The 21,733-nt window shown below is 43.7% G+C and overlaps 2 protein-coding genes across 6 annotated transcripts in view; one reads left to right on the top strand and one right to left on the bottom strand.

Annotated features, from left to right (window-relative positions):
- Positions 1-1,110: 1,110 nt before the first annotated feature.
- Positions 1,111-4,056, top strand: F2RL3 (F2R like thrombin or trypsin receptor 3). Its single transcript, XM_040589892.1, has 2 exons — positions 1,111-1,580; positions 2,241-4,056. Exons 1-2 carry the CDS (start codon positions 1,490-1,492, stop codon positions 3,314-3,316), a joined length of 1,167 nt encoding a protein of 388 aa, XP_040445826.1. The 5' UTR covers positions 1,111-1,489; the 3' UTR covers positions 3,317-4,056.
- Positions 4,057-7,821: 3,765 nt separating this feature from the next.
- The window catches only part of CPAMD8 (C3 and PZP like alpha-2-macroglobulin domain containing 8), a 53,994-nt gene continuing 40,082 nt past the window's right edge, over positions 7,822-21,733 (bottom strand). For 4 of the 5 annotated variants that reach the window (XM_040589875.1, XM_040589876.1, XM_040589878.1 and 1 more), the window contains 7 exons: positions 16,268-16,342; positions 15,463-15,568; positions 15,263-15,373; positions 14,373-14,585; positions 13,840-13,914; positions 8,592-8,760; positions 7,822-8,291 (listed from right to left, as the gene is read on the bottom strand). In XM_040589875.1, coding sequence (XP_040445809.1) covers position 8,291; positions 8,592-8,760; positions 13,840-13,914; positions 14,373-14,585; positions 15,263-15,373; positions 15,463-15,568; positions 16,268-16,342 — 750 coding nt within the window. In that variant the 3' untranslated portion in view covers positions 7,822-8,290. The remainder of the gene's footprint in view (positions 8,292-8,591; positions 8,761-13,839; positions 13,915-14,372; positions 14,586-15,262; positions 15,374-15,462; positions 15,569-16,267; positions 16,343-21,733) is intronic. The other variant, XM_040589877.1, reaches the window with a different exon arrangement.

Genomic DNA, 21,733 nt, shown 5'->3' with positions numbered 1-21,733 from the left:
GTTCCTACTGCCTGGACTCCAGCTTCTGTCTTTACTCCCCTGCAGAACCAGGCAGGAGACTGGAGAGCAAAAGCCTAAAATCCAGCAAGCTCTCAAGCTACGATCTCTTGCCCCACTGGCCTACCCAGTGGGCGACACTGGGAAGTGGCCATGCTGGGGCTCTGACACAGGCAATGGGAGAGAAGTGGGGGCTTCCCCAGCCATGCTGTGCAAGGCAAAGCACGAAAGGCACTCTCAAGGAGTTAGAGAAGGGGGGACCAAGCAGCAAAGGGTCTTAAAGGTTCAGGTAACATCTGCCAGTCCCTCTTACAACATTACATGTGTCGTCCTCTCCATCCAACCAGCAGGTATGCGGCAGCAGTACGCTGCTGCTCCAAACCATTACCTAACACAGAGCGCTCAACCCTCTTGGGGATTTGCTGGGTGGAGACTGCACATCTCTGGAAAAACACAGCTCTTCTTGGGCAAGAGTGGCTGAAACGCACCATTATCTACTCAACAGCAGAGGCTTCCTGCACACCCCTGTCAGGCCCCTTTCCTGCTGGATGGAGCTGCTCTCCCTGTTCCTGGCAGTTTATCAGCGGAAGCACCGTGTCTCCATCAAGCCATAAGACCTTGCCCCTTATTGATGGTGTGTTATGGTGCTCCGGGCTGGTGCTACTGCTGATCCTTTCAAATGCAATAGCTCCAACCCACAGGACTTTTAGTCAACCTCTGCAGTGAGATCAAGAAGGAAGGTGCAGGAGCTTTGTCTCCTGTTTAGCCAGGGAGCAGGAGCAGATATAAACAGAATTGAAATGCCCGGCCTGACTGGGGGCGGCAAGGCAGACAGTAAAAACCTTTAGTTGCCGCAACATGAGGCTGCAAGAGCCCGGTGTAATCCCTGGGAGCAGGGGAAGTTTGTCTGGATCTGCAGCCCTCTTGCACTTCGTTTATGTTTCTGCGGGGGGGGGGGGGGGTGTGTGTGTGTGAGATCTTCTCAACTTGCACCAGAAAGCATTCTGAATGAGGGTGTGGGGAAAGACCTCGGATCCCACACAGAGCCACTTGTGTCTCTGTTGGGTGGAAGGATGTTTGACAGAAGAGGTCAGAGGTGCGCGCGTTCAGTTTACACTAAACCAAATTCAGACTACATCAAATCTGACCACACTTGTTATTTCTAGGAATATTCTGGAGCAGGAAGGAGGCCCAAATGAGTCACTTGAGCCATCATCTAGCTCTGCGATGAAGTACAGCCCCATTATACTTTGGATCTGGATGCATACGCCCCTCCCAGTCCCGTGTCTGGCATTGGAGTCAAGTCTTTGCTTAAGCCAGGCATACTTGCGCATGTCGTGACAGCCCCCCATACGCCTCATCCTTCACGGGATAAGCCTGGTGCTTCCGTGAGTTAAGGACTAACAGAAGGAAATGCGTAAGCAGGGTCACTAATACTGCCTTTCCCACACAGCTCTGAGCACAGCAGCGCCCTATCGGATCCTGCACTGGCATGGGGACCCTCAGCAAGGGATGGCTGTCACACAGGCTTGTGCTGTGCTGTGCCTTTTGGGGACTCTGCCTGGCCTCTCCGGACTACGATGGTGAGTACATACCTATGGCTGAAAAGCTGCTGTTTCTTAAAGTACTGAATAAGTGGTACCTTTATAAGTTCCCTAGAATATTTTTTAATGAGTTCGCATGGGAGCATGCTCTAATTGAGCTTTGTGCATACTCTAGTTGAAGCAGGAGGTGATAGAAGCTGATACAGAAGAAAAATAAACTGGGGTGGAAGAAACTAGAAAAAGAAAGAAAAATTAGAGAAGTAAAACAGAGAGAACTTAAAACCAAAAAACCCATAGCTAAAAGCTAGATGCCCACAGCCATGACTTTACCCTGGAGTGGCCCCAGATCTTGGGATTCTTTGGAAAGCTGGGCAGACGAATTGCTTTACTGGTTTCCCAGGCCCGCTGATAGTTGTACAGCCTGGCAATTGTTTGTGAGCTGTGGGAAACCACACGACAGAGGAATTGTGTACATTTTCAGTAAGGTTGCTGATGGTTACTCCTGCAGACCTAATTCCATTAGCTGGCTTTTTCCGCCCATTGCACAACAGCATTTTACAGAATACTCCCACTTCTAGGGACGACAGCATAAAATGCAAAACCGTAGCCTTTGGGGTAAAGCATTATGTATGCAGCCTGCTCTGCAAAGTGCAAGGGTAACTGCGCAAACAGCAAGTAACAGACTGTGTTTTCTGACAGACTACTCTCAGAACAGCACCAACGAGCAGGTAACGACATCAGAGATCACACCGTGTCCTCGAGCCATCCCTGGGGAAAAGGCAACCATAAACAATGTCACCTACCTGTTGATACACGAGGCCACATGCTCTCAGCTGAGCAGCGTGGTCACAGTGCGGCTCATCCCCTGCCTCTACACCCTCGTCTTCCTGGTGGGGCTGCCTTCAAATGCGCTAGCCCTGTGGGTGCTGGCCACCAGGGCTGAGAAGCTCACCTCCACTGTCTTTCTGATGAACTTGGCTGCAGCAGACCTTCTGCTTGTATTGGTGCTGCCCTTCAAGATTTTCTACTATTTTCTGGGGAACAACTGGCCCTTTGGGGAAGGCCTATGCCGGCTCACCACAGCTTTCTTCTACGGGAACATGTACTGCTCAGTGCTGCTGCTCACATGCATCAGTGTCGACCGGTATCTGGCTGTGGTGCATCCTTTCTTTTCACGTTCTTTCCGCACCCCTGCCTTTGCTGTCTGCACCTGCACTGCTATCTGGCTCTGTGCTGCCATCCTCACCCTGCCCCTGACTCTGCAGCAGCAGTCGTATCCCCTGTATGGGGTAGACATCACTCTCTGCCATGATGTTCTCCCCAGGCACGAGGATGACGGGTATTACTTCTACTACTTTACCTGCCTGATTACCTGTGCTTTCCTCGTTCCTCTGATGGTGATGCTGTTCAGCTACTGCTCAGTATTGCGAGCCCTCCTGGACAGTGGGAAGCGATACTCCTACTCTATGAAGCTCACAGCTCTTGTGCTGTTCACGCTGGTGGCCTTCTACACACCCAGCAATGTTCTGCTCCTTGTTCATTACTCCAGCTATAACTCCAAACTGTATGGTGACCTGTATATCAGCTACATGGTAAGCCTGGCCATCAGTACCTTTAACAGCTGCGCTGATCCCTTTGTCTACTACTATGTTTCTGAAGACTTCCGGGAGAAGGTGAGAAGAAGATTCTTCAGTCACAGGAAACAAAACACTACATCCCTAAAAACTTCCAAGGAAACACTGCCTCAAAAAAGTTCCAAAGATTCACTGGTATAAGCCTCCAGCCCAGCTCCCTGCTCCCAAGGCACTCACAACATCCAGTGGGGATGAGATGAAGACAACACTGGTATCCCAGAGTAGCGAGTGGTATTTCCCAGGAGACAAGTCCTTTCTCCTGTCTGCATAGCTAAGGCTGAATAAACCTGGCCCACAGGATTCTGTGAGAGGTGTGGATCCAGACAAGATGCGGAGTGCTGAACATGTGGAGATCTGTTACTGGGACACTGCATGCAACTTGTCACCTGGTCACTTATTGCCAGGGATGCTCTTACCGGTACACCTATGTCTGGTTTTCCTCATGCATCTTGCAAGCTGATTGCTATCTGTGTTCTGTTTCTTTCTCTGCTACTGACTTGCTTGCTGTCCTTAAACGTATATTGCCTTTACCTAAAACTGAAAACCAACAGGCACTTGCAAAACCAAATTCATAAACTTTTCAAAAGTACTAGGAAGTACCAACATGAAAGGTACTCTCCTAAACTAAAATACGCTGTCAAGAGAATGTAGAGCACTGGCTTTTCTATCAAAGATGCTCTTGCAGCACAATAGTGATGTCAGGCCATTGCTGGTAACAAGTGCACAAATCCCATTCACTCATCCTTATTTTTGCAAATGACCCTTGGCATCCGTAATTCCTTTGGGGCAAAGTTTGTATTACTGGATATATTTTTTAAAAAAAATCATTATGTATCTTGAAGGGAATTAAAGCAGGAATTGAGAAAACCCTTGCTCTAGAACTCCATGCTGCTTTTGTGTAATGTCACACACAATCAAGAGCTGTCCCATGAAACAGATGACCAAGCTTGCTGCTTATTGGAACCTGTTGCAAATTTGACAAAAAACAGCCAGCTCATCTAGGGCGTTATCCCAGTAAGCAGCAAGGTAAAAAATGAGCAACAAACCTCCTTAGAGGTTTCCTGAATTCTTTAGTTTTACTTGCAAGCACGACTTCTGTCCTCACTAACCTGTGATCAAACATACTTACAGCCTACAGTGTGAGTAAGAAGAGGCAGACAAGATTGTCTTAAAATCAGTTTTTAATAAAATATTTATCAGAATCTAAAACAAACCCTTTTCCGGACTCAGACTTGCTAAGATTTGTGTGAATAAAACAAAAATGGTCATGGAAATGTTTGCATGTACATGTATGTGCGGGGGCAAAATGCAGGTGAAAAACTAGAGCCTATCTCCCGTGAGTGCAGCACTGCATGTGCAGAGGATGTGCCAGCTACTGAACACTGGAGACCTGCTGTAGCCAGGGCTATTGTCACTCAGAAATAGCAAGTACTAAAAAAAAAAACCCCAAAACTCAATCTAAGCTGAGGTTTTCTAAAGAGGTGATCTATTCACAATAATGAAAACCAGGTTATTGTGCATTAAACGTCAAGATTCAATGTCATCAAGGCAAGTGCTGTTGTTTCAATGATGTTCTTCAAGCAAACTGAACATTCTTCTCGTATTTGTTTTCTACTGAGGCTGATTAAGGAGGAGGGAATGAGGCAAGACCAAAACACTTGGAACAAGAAAGAACAAGGGAACTATTGTTTTAAAATAAATACCATGGTAATGATTACTCTGCATAATGTACAGTTACAAATATATAAATATTAATTTCATTGAAAGGATTGCAAGCAAAAATCACTGATAACTAGCACTGCTCCAGCTATTCAGTAACGTAACTTGATGTAAGTACTCTGTGTCTTACAAACCCATGGGCACTCTTCTTTTACAATGAGGGACCATCAGAAAAAGCAAAGGAGAAGCATCCCTCTGACAGAGGGAGGCAAACGTCTCTAAGCCAGAAACAATTTAAAGCCCAAAGCAGCAGCAGGTCTGCTGTCCTTATAGCTTTCCACCACTGAATCAGTCTCTTCCTTGGTTAAAAAAAACAATTAAAAAAATCAATCCCTTCCCTCCAAACTATGGCTGGCCAGTGTTCACAAAATTGGAGCCTGAGTTTTCAGTGCCGATACATCCTTGTGTTCTCAGGGATGGGAGCATGACTGATAAGCTTCAGAGTCAGAACTGGGCCAAAGCCTATGAATACCACTGAGTCTAATAAGGCTAAGCTGTATCCAGTGGTTCTCACGGACCTAGTCCTAAAGAGTTTCTGTACTCCAAGTAGGATTTTGGAGAATGGAAGAAAAATAATCTAGGAATTTTTTTCCTCCTAGATAAGCATTAACGATGATTACAAGAAACATGAAAACAAATCTGGGACAGGGGAAAGCTATGGACAGAGGGACCATAAGCTGGGGGGGAGAAGAGGGAGAAAAAGGCAACCACAGCTGGGTAATCGCAGGTTCCTAATTCAGTTACTTAAATAAAATGACTTTATTTTAACTACAGAAAGGAGCTAGTCTGGTATGGCAAGACTGGGGGGAGGCAGAGGCTGCCAAGAGCAGACAGACTAGTGATTTCCCTGAAAGTGCCAAAGCTGTGAAGAAGCATTCAAGGTGAGGTCGGGCTCCAGGATCCAGAAACCCTGGCACACTACCTCACACGCACTGTCCTGTCCTAACTGTCTCTGTTTAGAGACGCTAAGACCTTTGCCTTCAGAGGGCCTGGGTCCCTCTGGCTTTTCCTCTGATTGTAAAATAGAAGCAAGACCGCTCTGCCTCAAACAGGTGAGCGCACTGACACACAGACCCCACAGAACAAGGCTGTGATTGATGGGCTGGCACCACCAAGAGGAATTATTTAGCTGGCAGCAATGGAGAGATGCCTGCATCTTGAATTAGTACATTACATGTACCAGAGCCTGAGGAAAGTGAAGAAAGACAGTTTTAATACTTGGCCGAAACTCCCTACCTTCATCTCCTTGTCCCCGGTGGTGATGCTGTCTGACTGCCCAAGGATCTATGAAAGGACCAAGCAATCGAAAGTGACTTCAAGTATCTATCCAGAAGCATACAATGGATGAGACAAGGAAAGTCAAGTCAGAAAGGGACCGAGGACAGGAGACTGAATAATCCAGAACATAGGTCCCATTTTTGTGGGAAGCTAGTCACAGGCATTATCAGAGTGACTAAATGTCTCATTCTCCCAGACTCAAAGCATTAAACAGCTGCGGCTGGAAGCAGCAAACAGCAGGGTTTGTATTGTGCAGCTTTGATATTTAGAAAAGAAAAAAAACCCAAACCCCAAACTCTTGTTGCAGCTCACACTAGCTCTGTTATTTACCCAGGGGATAAATATTGACTCAGTCCTGTGTGTGTACACAATAGCCAGTGTCTGCCAGGCCAGTTGCTTACAGGAGATCAAATTTAGTTTAAAGGCATTTATATACCTGCCAGACAGGAATGCAGCCGCCAGTGCTTCCGCTGTGCTGCGTGGACACAGTGAGGACATGGTCTGTTCATGCACACTGAAGACACGTGGCAAAAGCCTCTGCTGAGAAGCAATGGGTACATATGGGCAGCAGCCACGTCAAGATTTGTGAGGAGAGCTCAAAGCAGCCATGAAGGAAGGCCTGGAAACTTGCCAACAAAGCAGTTCTGAAATTTCTGGGAACTTCAAGACCCAGACTTTCATCATGTCAACTACATTCTGCAAATATCTGGCCCCAGACAAAAAGGACTGGAAACTACACATGCCCAGCTTCTGGGGTACCTCCTGTTTTGTCCCCTTGTGGACATTTTTCTGGAATAAAATTGCCTTCATTTTGGAATGGAATGTCTATACTGGGATATATTCTTGTCATGGTTCCTGTGTAAACAAGCCCTAAAAATGAATGGAGCTGAGCTTTTTCCTGTTTCCATTCACCAATAAACACCCTCAAAAGGAGTTTCCACCCCACTCTTGGTCCTGGTAACAATAGAAGTGGGAAGATAAAATATTAAGACTATTTTGCAACAGGCAATCGCATGTAACTCCTCCAAAGAGAGCAATGCTGCTCCAGGCAGGAAGGGAAACCAAAAAATCTTGGGTCCTGCACTTTTGGAAACACAAAGCTTTTTTTTCAGCTTTACCACATTGCCTGGGGCAGGCCAGTCTAAGGGAGCCCAGCCTGTGTGTGACACCAGCGATTTGTACTGGCCAGCAGACACAGAGCCTACGCATAGATTACTATATCCAGAACAACCACTGTATGGGGAACATAGTGGGAGCAGAGTAAAAGCGATGGGTGAAGTCAGGCAAGCATTTCAAAGGACGGTGCCTAGAGTCAGCTTTATTTTCATGCTGGGGTTCAAAGGAGGAAAAGGGCTGAGAAGGCTGCAAGCAGCCCTGATCCAGCACATGGTGCAACACAAAGCGGGCACACCCACCTAATCCTTGTCACTGCTATGGCTGGCAAACTCCCACCCGAAGCCTGCAGTCATATGGTAGACAATCAAGCCTTTCAGCCCTGACACTGGAATTTCAGTTTTCTCTTGTAAAATGTACCTGCCAGCAACTTCCCTGAACATGGAGCCACTAGGGAAGTTTTTCTCTTGTGGGATGTTGTTGTGGGTGCGGTAGACTTACAGGCTAAGGAAGATGATTAGCCTCTTGCTATGTTATAATTGGCAAAACACACTGATTTTTATTATAATAATTTGAGAGAAAACTTCTCAGCCATCTTTTCTCAAACAACAGTTCAGCTAAGCACAAGGCCTGGACTTAGCTTCTAAATGTAGCTAGGAAATAGCATTTGCAGTATCCTGATAGTAGAGAAAACACTTTGAAATGGTCTATAGGTTTGAATTCCAGCCCCTATTTTTCCTCACCTAGAGGGCACAGCATATTGGTCTCCCATCCTTGGAAGAACTCCAAAGAGGATGCACAAAAGGCAGGAAAACGGACAGAAAAATAATGCTGAGTGTCCCCCTTAGTGCTCCAGATCCCCCCCACGGGGCAGCAAAGCCTACAGTTCTGAGTGCATCAGGAAGTAGTCATCATTCGGTTTCTGTTCTGCAGCAGGTCGTCTGTAGGAACAAACTCATACAGGAGTTGATTCTGAGCCTCTTCTCTTTATTTAAATTATATATTTCTGTTGAAAAGAGAAGATAATGAATAAAAGTCACTTTCTCATTACATGTATTTGTGAAACATCACTGAAGCTGGGCAGATAAAAGCTTAAAAGGTCACTTTTTATTCTGCTAGGGATGAAGCCATTCAGGTTGCCAAGACTTTTATATGCTGCCTTTTATATTCCTCGCTAAAGAGGTTAGCAAGTCAGTTGTAAGAACAGCTCTTTTGAGGAACTGAATACATCTGACCCAACACATGAATTATTACATTATATATCAACTCTCAAACCAGATTTATGATCCCCTGCTTTCCAGCTCACCATTCTACCGTGGTCACTACTTCCTGAATCTTGTCAACTTCTTTTAATGTGCTTGCTGTTGTCAGTTCTGCCACAATCTCAAAAACATCAGCTTCCGATGCATAGGGGTCTGGGTCATATTCATAGGAGTAATAAGACAGATCTGTCTGTAGTGGAGGGCCTTCCTCTGCTGGAAAGGAAACAACAGAGTCTCAGGTTGTGCTTCAGCCAAAGAAACTGCATTTCGGCATCACATATTGCATCACAGAGAAGGAGAATGATATAAGAAGAGGAAAGGATTTTTAATCAGGAAGGCAAATCAAGGGCCAAATGAGTGCCTTACATGAGTAAAGGAGGCTACACATGTCAGTGGACCAGCACACGCTGCTTAGATTCGCATGTGAGGAGAAAAGCTGCAGTAAATCAGAATTTTCAGCTTCCCAGTCTGAGACCTGGGCACTGGAAAAAAAATTTGAAAGGGATCATATTTGAAGGAAGAAAATTTGAAAGGAAGAAAAAGAAAAAGAAAGAGGGCCATGTAATTGGAAAAAAAACCAACCACAAAGCCTCATTTTACAGTATCTAATTATCTGAGGTGCTTAAGTTAGGAACAAACCTGTTCACCCTGAGACCTGCATATAGGAAGATAAAAGTAAGAGGTATCTTTGGGAATGCCCGATGTCACAGATAAGTTACTCTGTACCCTGAAAATATATCTCTCTCCTTTGACTAGGTCTAAGCCAAGTACCTCAGTTAAGGAGAAACCAATCCATACAAAGATGCGTAACGTGTACACTCTTTTAAGCACCGTTTTATAAAAGTTAGTTACAAAGCTACAAGGCAGACAAGAAGGAGCAGTTTACTTGGTGCATGTCATGAAAAAGATCAGTGTAAGCAGCTAGATTTCTTTTCAGACCAACATGAATGAAGATTTTAGCACAACAGGCCAGGAGCCTACGTCAAAGCCATTTGCTTCTCCCTCAGCCTGAACTAGCAGTAGTTGAGATACATCTGCTTCAGTACCGCCACGTACCACTGAGAAACTTCTGTCATGTAAGGTAGAAACAGACACACCACGGGCAGAAACATGTATTTACCCTCCTTGCATTCACTCCAGTCTATACTAAGACATTGGGAGGTCACTCACACAGTACGTATCCCACTCGGAACAGGCTGTGCCTCTCTGTGGTGGGTGACTGCTCACTGTCCAGAGGGCAAAACTGCAAGATAAAACTTCTAGGAGTATCAATAGGTCCCTATTTTCTAAACTGTTCGAGTCAGCTCTGATGTCCATCTTCCCTGTGTTTTCTGTATACACGGCTCTAATCCACATTGAAGCAATCACTGAACCAGTTGTTGCAGGGAGGAAAAGTCCCCCTCCTCCCTCCCCCCATTGCAAAGTTGGCTTTATTTAAGAAGACTCATCAAGGCCTTTGAAAATGTTTGGTTTCTAGAAATAAAGTATCTGAAGGCTTTTCCCTGTTGCCTCCCACATCCTCCCAGCAACAAGGCTCAGCCCCAGGCAAGGGAAGACTTGCCTGAAAGCAGTTGGTCTCTGCGTTCACTTCTTCTTGGCCTTCTCCATGTGAGAACCTGCCAGGTTGTGAGCTCATTCTATGAATGGATGATTGCTGTCCACCAGGGACACAGTTAACATCACAGACTTTACTCTTCCCTGGAACGCAGCACTGGAGTCAAAGCAAAGACGAAAGGCCGACATTTCCTGTTGCATACAAACCCCTCCCCCACCTCCAAATGTTTGTGCCTAAGCCAATGTTTGCTGAACATTGATGGGGTGAAAGGAAAAATGGCCCACCGCCAGTTCAATCAATCTTAGAAGAACAGCGGTCCTGTCAATAATGCTCCTGCCAGGGAGCACTGTGAGATGACTCCACCTGGAAGCAGAGTTCATTCTGGTGTTCCTGTTAGGAGCTAGTGATGTTTTTTTTTAAAAAAAAAAAAAAAAAAAAAAAAAAAAGAAAACCCCACCACTAAATAAAGGTATCACAATGCCTCCTAGAATTTTCTTCCAGCTACTGGTCTCTCTACTTGCTAGAGCAGAACCGTACAAATAACACAGCTCCAGCCACTGTGAGAAGGCTGGGGGGTCAGACAGCACAAGGCTGGGTGGGCTGCCTGCTCAGAGCAGCACAGACTGTAGCACCACAGCAGCACCAACACCACCGAGTGCTGTTGCCACACACTTGGATATTGCTTTTCCATCAAATACATGCAGAATCACATTACCATGATAGCAACACACTGTCTTCCAATGTCAGTGGCTATACACTTAGAGCTTTCGGCAGAAAAGATTCAAGCAGTTTCAGAAGTGTGTTTGTGATCTACAGAAGCAATCAAAGTACTACATCAGAGAGATGGTATAAGAGCTACTGAGGATCCCCAAGGCTCTGAAACCCACCCATGTTTTCATAGCCTAGCCCGACAATGATCTTAGGAAAGCCACTGTCAGAAAGGCACTCGAGGTACCGATACTCCAGGTAGCAACCAAAATCCTGCTCCAGGAGCTTTCAGTCCAAACAAATACAACTGCAACAGGCTGTGAAAGCATACTAGCAGAGCTTCAGTGCTTAGAGCCAGAGGTGGGTCCATGCTACTCGTCACAAACCCCTGAGTCTCAGTGATCCACCTGTGAAGAAGTGCAGCTGAGGAAGGGGATTCAGACATGAGCTGTTCCAGATGAGCCCTGTCACCCTGCACGCTTCCCTCCCAGTCAAGAGGGTATTTCTAACCATGCCAAGAGGATTTACCCATCTGTACAACAACAGACTACGGTTTTAAGATCAGCCATTCTGCCTCACTTGCTGCAACATCTGCTGCAGACTTTTGAAAGACATTTTAAAATATTTTGACAATAGCTAGGAGCTGGAAGAAGCACTGCATCCTGGTTTTGCAGGACCATCTATATACAACTGCTTAGCTTGACTAGCATAACTCAAAAGCTGTTGTTTATTCTAGCAAACTCACTGGTGTATGTGGAACTACACTGCAAGTCTGTGTTTGAAGGAGTGAACCCAAACACATTATGAAGTTCCCCACGGTTTGCTGGAAGGAAATGGGCTCTCATTGTTTCCATCGCTGGGGTAACATAGACAAGAGCTAACAACGAAAGCATCAATCAAACCAAGCTGAGCCTGCACAAGTCATACAGCAGATACAGAAGGATTTCAGACAATATCAACACCATGCAGTTCTCTGAGAAAATGGTGTTTCCTGAAGATTAACACAGTGAGGCAGTTTCACCAAGGTGCCCTAATCTTGATTTGGTTCCTGGAGTTTTGCATCCCTTTAGGAAATCACAGATTTAGACATGGCTCATCAGAACTTTCACTAGAAACCCGGAGCACCTGAGCAGACTTAACCCAATCACATGCTTCAATGCTAACAAACCAGTGAGTCCAAATAAGACCTGTGTACGAGGAAGGATTCATTCACTTGTTAACCTTTGATTCATGTACCGTGTGGCTGACCTGAGAGAAGCCCAGAGGATTAATGAAAATCACATGCTGGGTGCTTTTCCTGATGCAGGATTTAGTAATTTTTATTTTTGAATGCTCACTCTGCCATGGCTGCTCAGACAGCTCAGTTCAGAAGAGTATCTCACCTCCAGGAGACTCTCAACTTGAACACTCCCAGATCCTAGAACAAAGGCAGCTCTAAATGCTTGTGCTTTGACAAACATGTCATTAGGGCATACAGGTTTCTTAAAACTAAAATCTGAATAAAAATACCACATACACAAAAAATAAAAATCAGAATTTCCACTTCAGCTTACTGAGCGAACACTGCTTTTGTCTGTTTAGAACAGAAACAAGAGGGTTATTTTTCTTAGCCACTTTAATGCAGATTATTTCAGAAACGCTGTTCTGATTTTTTTTTTTATTGTGGCCTACCATCGAGTTCCACAATTTTTTCCCCAGGTAATAATTTTTACTACCAAATTTTTATTTGAAAATAATGCAATTGCTGTCCCATTTTGTAGACCAGCAGCAAAATACTTAGTATGGCCTCGCATACCAGCGGTACCCCAAAGAGCAGTTTGTGAATGCTGCTTTAAAGGGTTCGGATTGCAAACAGTTTCCATGCTGAGTACATAGCGTTTGCACAGAATAAAAGGCAACAAGCATTTATCCCAGTTTTTTCAACAGATAGCTATCTGGTACATACACATATAAAAAAGGGAGGGAAAACAGGAAAGACATTAAACAGTCATACTGAATGACCTATATAAAAGATCATAATGGAATATTCACTATACTTTCACACCTTAGTAAAGAAAACTATCCATCAGCTTTTGCAGAGCAGAGGAAGGGGAAAGAACAGGATGGTGTCTCTCATGTTGGACACACGCTAGCCCGAACTCTGGTGCACAAGAAGGACATGAGAAGGCACAGAGTCTTCTCTTGAAGAATTAACTTGTTTTACTGATCTGTTAGGAGAGTTAGAGGCCAGAGGAAAATTAATGAGTGGAAAGCAGCCAGGAAAAATCTCGTCCAGTTTATTTACTAGAAACAGCATGAAACAAACTATTCTATTGACACTCCACTGCTTCTTGGTGAGATTTATTGTGAGCCATGAGCAAGTTCAACATGAAGTCTTGGAAAAAAGTGTATGGATACGAGCACCAAATAAAATGAGCAGCCACATTCCTGGCTGCTCCATCTACTGACCTTAACGTTTTTGCTCACTAAGGCCTTTTATTCCAAACAGCAGCTCTGAAAGAATCAAGACTGCCAGCTCATTTTTTGTACAGAACTGCTAAAGAAAAAGTTAATCCACCTGGATTCTAGTTCTTGCAGTGGTTTGGTCTGTTGCCATGCCCTGTTCAGCTGTTTGTTGAAACTCATTACATCAGCCTGGTTTTAAATGTGATCTTTCCAGCTTAATATTGAAGTAAAGATCACAGAGCATGTGTTGTTCAAACATACAAAGGCTGAGAAAATAAGAGGGTCAACTTGCCCACCTCTATGAACCACTTATTAAATCTTGCATGTGCACTGAATAGAGCAGGTACCACACAACATTTCCCGAAAGGAAAAGGACTAAAAGAGCTAGTCTGTAGTTGAACAGTTTCTCCTTGACATGTTCATTTTTTTCTGATTTCTGACTGTTCTGTCTTTTCTGAAAGATGAAGTTCAGCATCTTTGTTTGAACATGCTTGAGAGCCATTATATTTTTATACAGTGACAGGACAGGCTACAACCTTGACAAAAATAAAAGGCTTCGGATAAATGCAAAGGTATGATATTACCTGCTGGATTTTGTTTAACACTGGGTTGCTCAGCTGTGTGGGAGTGTGTCTCCCTTTCTTCCGGCAAATTCTTGGCTGTAAATAAAAATAAATGCATTGGTCATAAAATTTGTTAATGAATCTCTAGAAATGTCTGCATTTCCAGAGGTGGCATACTCTGTTCACTGAGCTACTACACTGCACATCGTGAAAGCCGACATAGAATCTCCAAAGAGTGCTACACTTCATGGATGTTAATTTTTATCTAGGATTATTCACTTCAGATAAAACAGTATCTATTTTCTCTGAAGTTCATTCTGATTGGTAAAACATGTGTTCGTGAGAATAGAAACCCCATTATTCTGAGCTAATCACAAAAGGCAGCTGCTCTTATAACTTAGTCCCCTGTAGCATGAGTAAAAAAATAATACATAGGAGGTTCTGAATTCTCCTCTTTTCCGTACCACACATACGTAATTATCATTTGCTTAGATGAGGATTTGTAGTGTTCTGCATCTCCATCATAACAGAAAAGGGAACTGAACGAAACCTACAGGCAGAACATTGAGACATGGGCAGCTGTTCTATTCTTGTATTATTCCTGCACGATGCTACTTCCATCTGGCAATGGTTCGGGTAAATTTGTCCATCTGATCCACATACAGGCTCCCCATCATAGCCACAGTCTCGCGAACACATGCACTGTTCAAAATACTCATCCTCCAAGCAGCCAAAAATGTTATTGCATGGTCCAGAGTGAACAAAGCCTGAGAAGTAAACAAAAACATCCAAAGCAATATTTTTGCATAGCATGGGGAAGGGGAAGATGGAGTGGCAATATTTCACTGATGTCAGTTTTCCTGTTGAATTCCTTAAGGCTTCTCACAGGATTTTACAAACTTGGTAGAATTAAAAGCTCTGGGAATAAGGCTGTCTTTCTGGAAGAACCATATTGCAGCAGGTTCCAGATATAGGATAAAGCAACTGTTTTGTGTGACACAGAGGACAGAAAGGAACGTATCGTTTCTGGGGAAAGTTATTCCTTTCACTGATGCATAAAATTGTTCAATCTTCCTATAGTTAATTGTGGAACTCTATTGCATGATATTTTAGAGAAAGAAAGCCAAACTGCATTTTACAGAGTTTCAGCCCGTATGTTTATTAACTCATCTCACTTTGTGCAGGTTCTTCCAGAATTGTCCATTATATCTTGCCTCTGAGGCAAATAGTAGTCACGTTGGTGACTGAAGAGCAGACTACATTGGTCTGCTCGGTTGTCACGAGTTCAATACTACTATCCCACAAACCTTTGTAAAACTTCCACTAACATAGACAGTGAAATAAGAGTGTTTTTTTTAAATACAGTTCTGACTTCTGAATTCCTGGAAAGTATGTCTGTGGGCTCCATTTTCCAAAAAATATGCTTGGCTTTGGTGCAACTTACCAACCCATTGGCTAGCTGAGCTTTCCACCTCATTGCATGTTGGCCCATCACAGAGCTCCCGAGCCAAGGGACTGTTTTCACTCACGTTGTAGAAACGAGTTGCTTCGAAAGCTGCAGGCCAGCAAGGATGAGAAAACACAACTAAGCTTTATGCCTAGAGCATTAATGCTGGCAAAAATCAAAGGAAAACAGGCATATACCTGGCTCATAGTAATCATACACTTTGATAGGAACAGGAGCTGTTTTCCCAACTATATGCTCTCTGAAAGCTTGAAACTTTACACAGGTCACGCACTGGCTGGGAATCTGTAAGAAATTGTGTAAAAGACTCGGTGTAACAAAAACTGCACTTGAAGCGAAGAGAGAGACAAATAAACATAGCATGTGCCCCTCACGTAACTTGCTGTGCTGGACACGTGGGGAGAATGCAGACACCTCCAATACCAGGCATAGAGACAGATAATGAAAAGCCAAACAGGATGAATTAAAACATGATACCTTGCAAGCCTTTAAAGCACACACTTGCCATACAACAACGGCAAACCTGAAACTCAGGCTGTATTCCCTGGCTTACCTAGCAGCACTCCTGTCATCTAATGTAACTAAGAATTTACTGCTGATGACCAAGCCAAGAAAGATCTCATCTTCCACTCAGGTATGTGCTGTGAGACCTAAATTACACTGCATTTTTTCTCTGCCTTTTTAGCAATGCTAGCTGTATCTGAAGGTGAGATTATTTTGAGGCAAAAACTAAGGTGATATCTGCCCAGGAGTCCTATATGGTCTGAAGCTAATCACCCGCCTCTGTTAAGCTTTCATTTCCAACCAAACCCACAATGCCTTCCTGCCTCAAAAGAGGTTCAATGAACTGGCCAGTTAAACCTGGCATGGTAATCCCCATCTACGGAGGGACCACCGACTTCAGTACACCGTGCCTATGCCTGATCCACTTGTCATTTGCCTTTCATTAAAAACCAACATAACTATAGTTAACAAAGTCATTACCTCGTCAAAATAAAAAAGGACTTTTCTTCCATCCACTTCATATCTTTTTAATCCAATTTGCTTGTTCATCAATAACTGGGAAGAAAATCAACATGTTTAGTTTCATCTCATTTTATAGAAAACAGGTTGAAATCAGAGAATAAGAAAGATTTTAGATTGCTTAGAAAACTGATCAAACACTAAAAGTCAGGGATTTCTTCTGCTGGAAAAGGATGTTTCAGAGAGGGTAAATGCAAAAAGGGTTGTGGCTGCTGTCGCACAACTTAGAAAAAGCCATCTCTGTTCCTTTCTGTGACCTGATGAGGAATGCTTGCAAGGTGCATAATGTTGAAGGTTCTTCCTGGTCCCTGGTGTATTTATCTGCCTCAGACTACACCTGACACATCATCCATAAACTAATTGAATAGCTCCCAGATCGTTTTCAGTACCAATGCTCAAGCAAGAGCTCAGAGACCCCAAAACACTCAATAAAGTCTCTTATTTACACTCCTTCAGACCACCAGGGAATTACGCTGTTGGATCACACCAGGTATTAGAGATCCCCTTCTCCCACCAGCTGAAAACCCCAAAACATTCTTCTGCCAGCAAAATTAACCCTTACATTTGAAAAGATCAGCCTTTTGAAAGAGCCCTAGGCACCCTTCTTTTTGACAAATTGGGGTCAGGCAGGCCTCGGCCACTCATCTTCTCTCCCTCTGAGGCCCAGAGATTTGTAATTTGCATTGTACCACTCATGCCTACAGACTACCTAATTTTATGCTTTTTATTTATTGGGACAATCTGCGTATGAGAACACAGTATTTCCTTTATCTGGGGTGCTACTGCCCCTAATGTACCCCAGCTATTTGTAAGAATACTTGAGCTCATCTCTTGCCAACTGCAGGTCTGCATGTATAGCATGATCACAGCCTTCAGAGGAAAGTACGAGCGCTGTCATTTATAGAATTACTGCATCACCTCAAAGAATCTAGTAATTATCTCCCTGGTACAGAATGCTCATGAACCACCACCAAAATATAAATGCTATCATCTGATATAATTCCACAAAGTTTTATTTCAAAGTTTCCAAAAGAGTTACTCCTCTGATTTTCTGTTTGAAATACTAACATCTCATTATTATGATGACCATCATACTGTACGTACTAGATCAGTCAATCATTACTGTCCTGATGAACCGTATTCAGAACACATCTATCATGTGAAAAACATTTACTCCAGAAGCTGGGCAAGACTATGGTCTGTGGAAAAGGACTTGTGTTTTAATCCCAGTTTGGAGAATGGAGTAACAGTCAGAGCTGATGCTTTAAGTCTGTTCTCCAAAGTGTTCTATTACTTTAATCTCTCTGTCAGATAATCCCATTTGTGATGTAGGGAATATACATTTTCATGTCTTCCCCCACAAGATGTTCCTAAGGTATTTTTGGATCTTAGAATGAAAACTGTGCAGAAAGAATGAAGCATTATTATTGTTGTTGCTATTATTGTTATTATTATGTATTAGAAAGAATGACGTGAAGCAAAAAGCATTTCTACTGAAGTTTGCCCAAACCTGCTACCAACGGCTTTAACTGTGAATTTCTTCAGCATAGTGCTTCTAGTTGTAAAACCCTGCACACAGCTTCCTGCTATTACTGTAACAAGCAAAGGAACATGTGTTTAAGTCCCACACAATATGGAAAGGGCCAATTTAATTTGTCCTTATAATTTTAGGGGCCTGATGGTGACTGTTATTACTCAGCAGTAGATGGCTGCAGACAGTCCTTTTATGAGGGCTTGGAGAGGCTGGCGCCACCGGGAAATGCTCAGCTCAGCTAAAGTTGCATTTTTCTGGTGAAGCTTGATATATACCAGCCTGCGGTGACCTCCTGACCTTGTCGACACCCAGCATTATTAGAAGGATTTGTGGCTGCACAGACAGGGGGGCTGCCCTCAACGTGCAACAGAGCATTCATTAACCATCGCTGCCCCGGAGCTGCACGTGGGTCCGCTCTGCACATACTGCTCCCTTGTGAGGGCAAACAACAAACAAGGAAATCTGATTTACAGCCCTGCTCCTCCATGCCAGGGGGAGAGGGAAATGGCTAGGGTGACAAGAAAATGCAGCAGTGGGAACGACAGGACTTGCCTCTGCTGAAGGTGGTGTCCAAAATATATAACAAAACTAGTACTGGGTCTTCAGTGGAAGAATTTTGGTTTTGTCAGCGTGATTTGGATACACATTTGACAGCCACAAATAAATCATTGGGGTTGTATCTGTGTCTTCACTGCCTACCAATATATACACTTGAGCTTTGTCCCTACATTTCATTTGTACCGATGCAAAGGGTTTCTGCAATAAGAAAGATGGAATTCAGCTCTTCCAGGGAGACATTCCCCCTTGAAGATGCAATATCCTTCCCATTTCAGCAAAGCCTCCTACTGCCCAAAGGAAGTAATTCTGTTCTGGTTATGGAAATAGACTGCCCAGTACTGAATCCCAACCACAGAATCCTCTCGCCAAACTGAGGCACCAACTACACAGTCTTTTGCCCAAAGAACTTTCACAACAGTGGGTGTTGAACCAGCTTCTGTGTATCTTACCAGTACTAAAAAAGCACGTGCTACATGAAGTACCTGACATCCTTCTGAGATTTGCAAGGACTTAACTCAGAGCAGCTCTGTGCTGCAGGAGCTCAGTCTTACCAGTTATGAAAGAGAATCCGCTCCTTTTCCCACTAAGACAGGGGGAAAACCAAAAACAAGCTGCCTGCTATTCTGAGCTCAGAGACCCTAACGGGTAGGGCTGCACTGGGGCTCTGTTGCTTCTCTACCCATAGAGGCAGGAACACGAGATTCAGACAGGCAACAAGATGCCGCAGGGGAAAGCACAACCAACTGATCTGCTTAGGGCCACAGAAAGCCTAATGTGCTGGAGAGCTCGTTCAGCTTTAAGAAAGTCAGACTCCTGCAGCAGCAGAGCAGCTTGCTTTTTTACCCTCTGCTTCCATCCAGGCCAGGCTCGGGGATATGACAGAAGAATGGTATGAAACTGACACATGGTGCTTCCCAGACTTGATGCATCTGATGCACAAGCTGTGTGGGTAAGTCTCCCCATTTCTCTGCTCCAGTTTCAATATGCCCAGCGTTTATTTCTCATTTACAAGTGCTGACCTAGTCAAGGAACTAGCAGTGCTGAGGCACCAGCAAGATGGCACTGAACGTGACACAAGAATCTCTGAAGCCGTGAGACACACTGGAGGCAGGCTGGTGTCGCAGAGCACAAGGACCATGGCAACATTAGTAGACAAGAGAGAATAAGATGTACTGCAAACAAAAGTGTTTTGAAACATCATACAGCCAGTTCATTGGGGAACCAGAATCAGTTTCCTTGCAGACAGTATATCCTCATGTTAATCGTATGATTCACAATTATCTTTAGTGTTTCTGCTACTTAGAACATGTACAACATGCCCTGAACACAGGTTAGTGTAAACCAGACACAGCACAGGAGCAGGTTGCTGCATGTAGCAGCCTTTTAGTAGTAACTAAATACAAAATAAGCATGTTTGGTTTACAAGTCTTTATCTGGGACACCTGCCTGACCCAGCCATGTAAACAGGTCTCACACCAGAGCACAGCTGGCTTGGCAAAAGAGAAAAAACTTTCAGCTCCGGGACTGAAATGACAGAACCTATGTAGTTCCTTGTAACACACGAGCATATCAGACCTTCTCAGGACTCTCAGCCCAGAAACTCTTAACTCTGTCCCGGTAAAGGAGTTATTCACTTAGTACATACAGCCTGGACAATGGCAGCTCTTATTTCTGTAATTTCTTCTTAGCCCACGTCAGGAAAAATAAGGACTACAGGGATTTGTTACTTAACCTAACCATTTTTCTGTTCTTCTCTAATGAAAACCCCTTTGCACTCTTTGTTTCAACTCCTTCCCTCTGCTGATAAAAAATTCCATGGGTTTAACAACATAAAGATATCCTGTTGTTCTCCTGTCCCATTTTGAGTTCTCTGGTCCTAAGCCAGCTTTCCATCCATAATTTTTCAGCCATTATTTATGTAAATTACTATGAGAGAGAACTTATTTGAAAGCAGTACAAATAACTGTCACTCTAGCATCTTCAGCAGGAGGAGATAAAATACTAACCAAACCCACTACAGGCCCCCTCACCTAATTTTCTTCCTTTCTCTTACCACAAGGATACTGGAGATGACCTACTGGTGGTCTTGCCTCATCTGAAAACCCATATTCAGTTTGTTGCACCATTCATTGCACACGAGAGAGAATCAGACTCAAAGGTCAACAGGTAAATAAAAATTGATACATTTTACATGCAATGCATTTGAAAACGGGATTCTCAACATGCAGCTTGTGAACAAATAAAAAATTAATTTTAATATTTCTCTTCACAGGAATAATTTCATATCTGATCAACACACATCTCTGTACAAAAGTATTCTAGCATAGCTTCCTTACACTGAAAGGATGCAATTGTCTTCTCAGGGTCTAATACACAATTTTCTCTGGCCTCAGTGACAGCCCAGGAGACTATCTGATAGCAGCTTTTGACATGGATTATAAGCCCCTGAAGAGGAACATATTGGTCTCATTTTCTCCAAGAAAATGCAATAATGTTTATATTCTGAATTAGGCAAATCAAGTGAAATCCTAGAGAAGACAAAGTAATGTGCACTTTTCCTTGAATTAGGATGTCAAGTTAAACTGCCTGGTCTTCACTATGACTCTAGTTCAAAATTCTTTCCCCAAATCCCTCCCGCTCCCAGTATAATTAAGATAAAGTTATTAACAGAAGAGAACTCTTGGAAGCAAAATACTTTTCAGCTCTTTATCAGTTGTCAAGGATGCAAAGATTTTACACCTCTTTAGTTTAATAGTCGTTAAAAACTATTTGCAGCATAAAACCCACCAGTGAATACACTGTCATGCTTCCACAAAATATAAAGCAAAGCTAAAGATCACAGTTCATCTCCCCCAGAGGGCTGGCTGGGTAAGACGCACATTCTGTCCACCTCAGTTTGGCTTGCAATAAACATGATGTTCTCCCAGAAGGGGGGGGGGGGAGGCAAAAAATTCCAAGACACAGAGCCTCCAAAGAAATAGAATCCAGATGTTGGAGATAACACCGCCCACTAAGAAGCCATAAACAGCTCCTGTTAGAGCACATTTTCACTTCAGCATTTCCAAATGGGTCTTGTTTAATTACCATGCACTGTGCTCAGTAATAAACTTCATTTGGCCATGTTTAGTGAATTCGTTACTCTTGCTCAGAACATCTGCTTACTCATTTCAGATAAATATTTTTTGACAAGTGAAATCTCCTGCCTCCCCCCCAATTTTAATTGCATCTTTTTGGACAGTGCACTAACATTCAATGGCATTTGTTTCCTATTGCTCCCCATAGGGAATCCTTGCCAATTAAAAGAGCCAAGCCCTGGCCCAAAACCATGCCTTGCG

This window comes from Falco naumanni, chromosome 4 (assembly GCF_017639655.2).
Source record: "Falco naumanni isolate bFalNau1 chromosome 4, bFalNau1.pat, whole genome shotgun sequence".
NCBI lineage: Eukaryota > Metazoa > Chordata > Aves > Falconiformes > Falconidae > Falco > Falco naumanni.
Note: the sequence above shows the minus strand (reverse complement) of the source record. Positions and strands in the feature narration are given on the sequence as shown.

Coding starts and splice junctions, on each gene's coding strand:
- F2RL3 (XM_040589892.1), top strand. CDS start 1,490: ATGGGGACCCTCAGCAAGGGATGGCTGTCACACAGGCTTGTGCTGTGC. Junction 1,581..2,240: donor GGCCTCTCCGGACTACGATG/GTGAGTACATAC, acceptor GTTTTCTGACAG/ACTACTCTCAGAACAGCACC.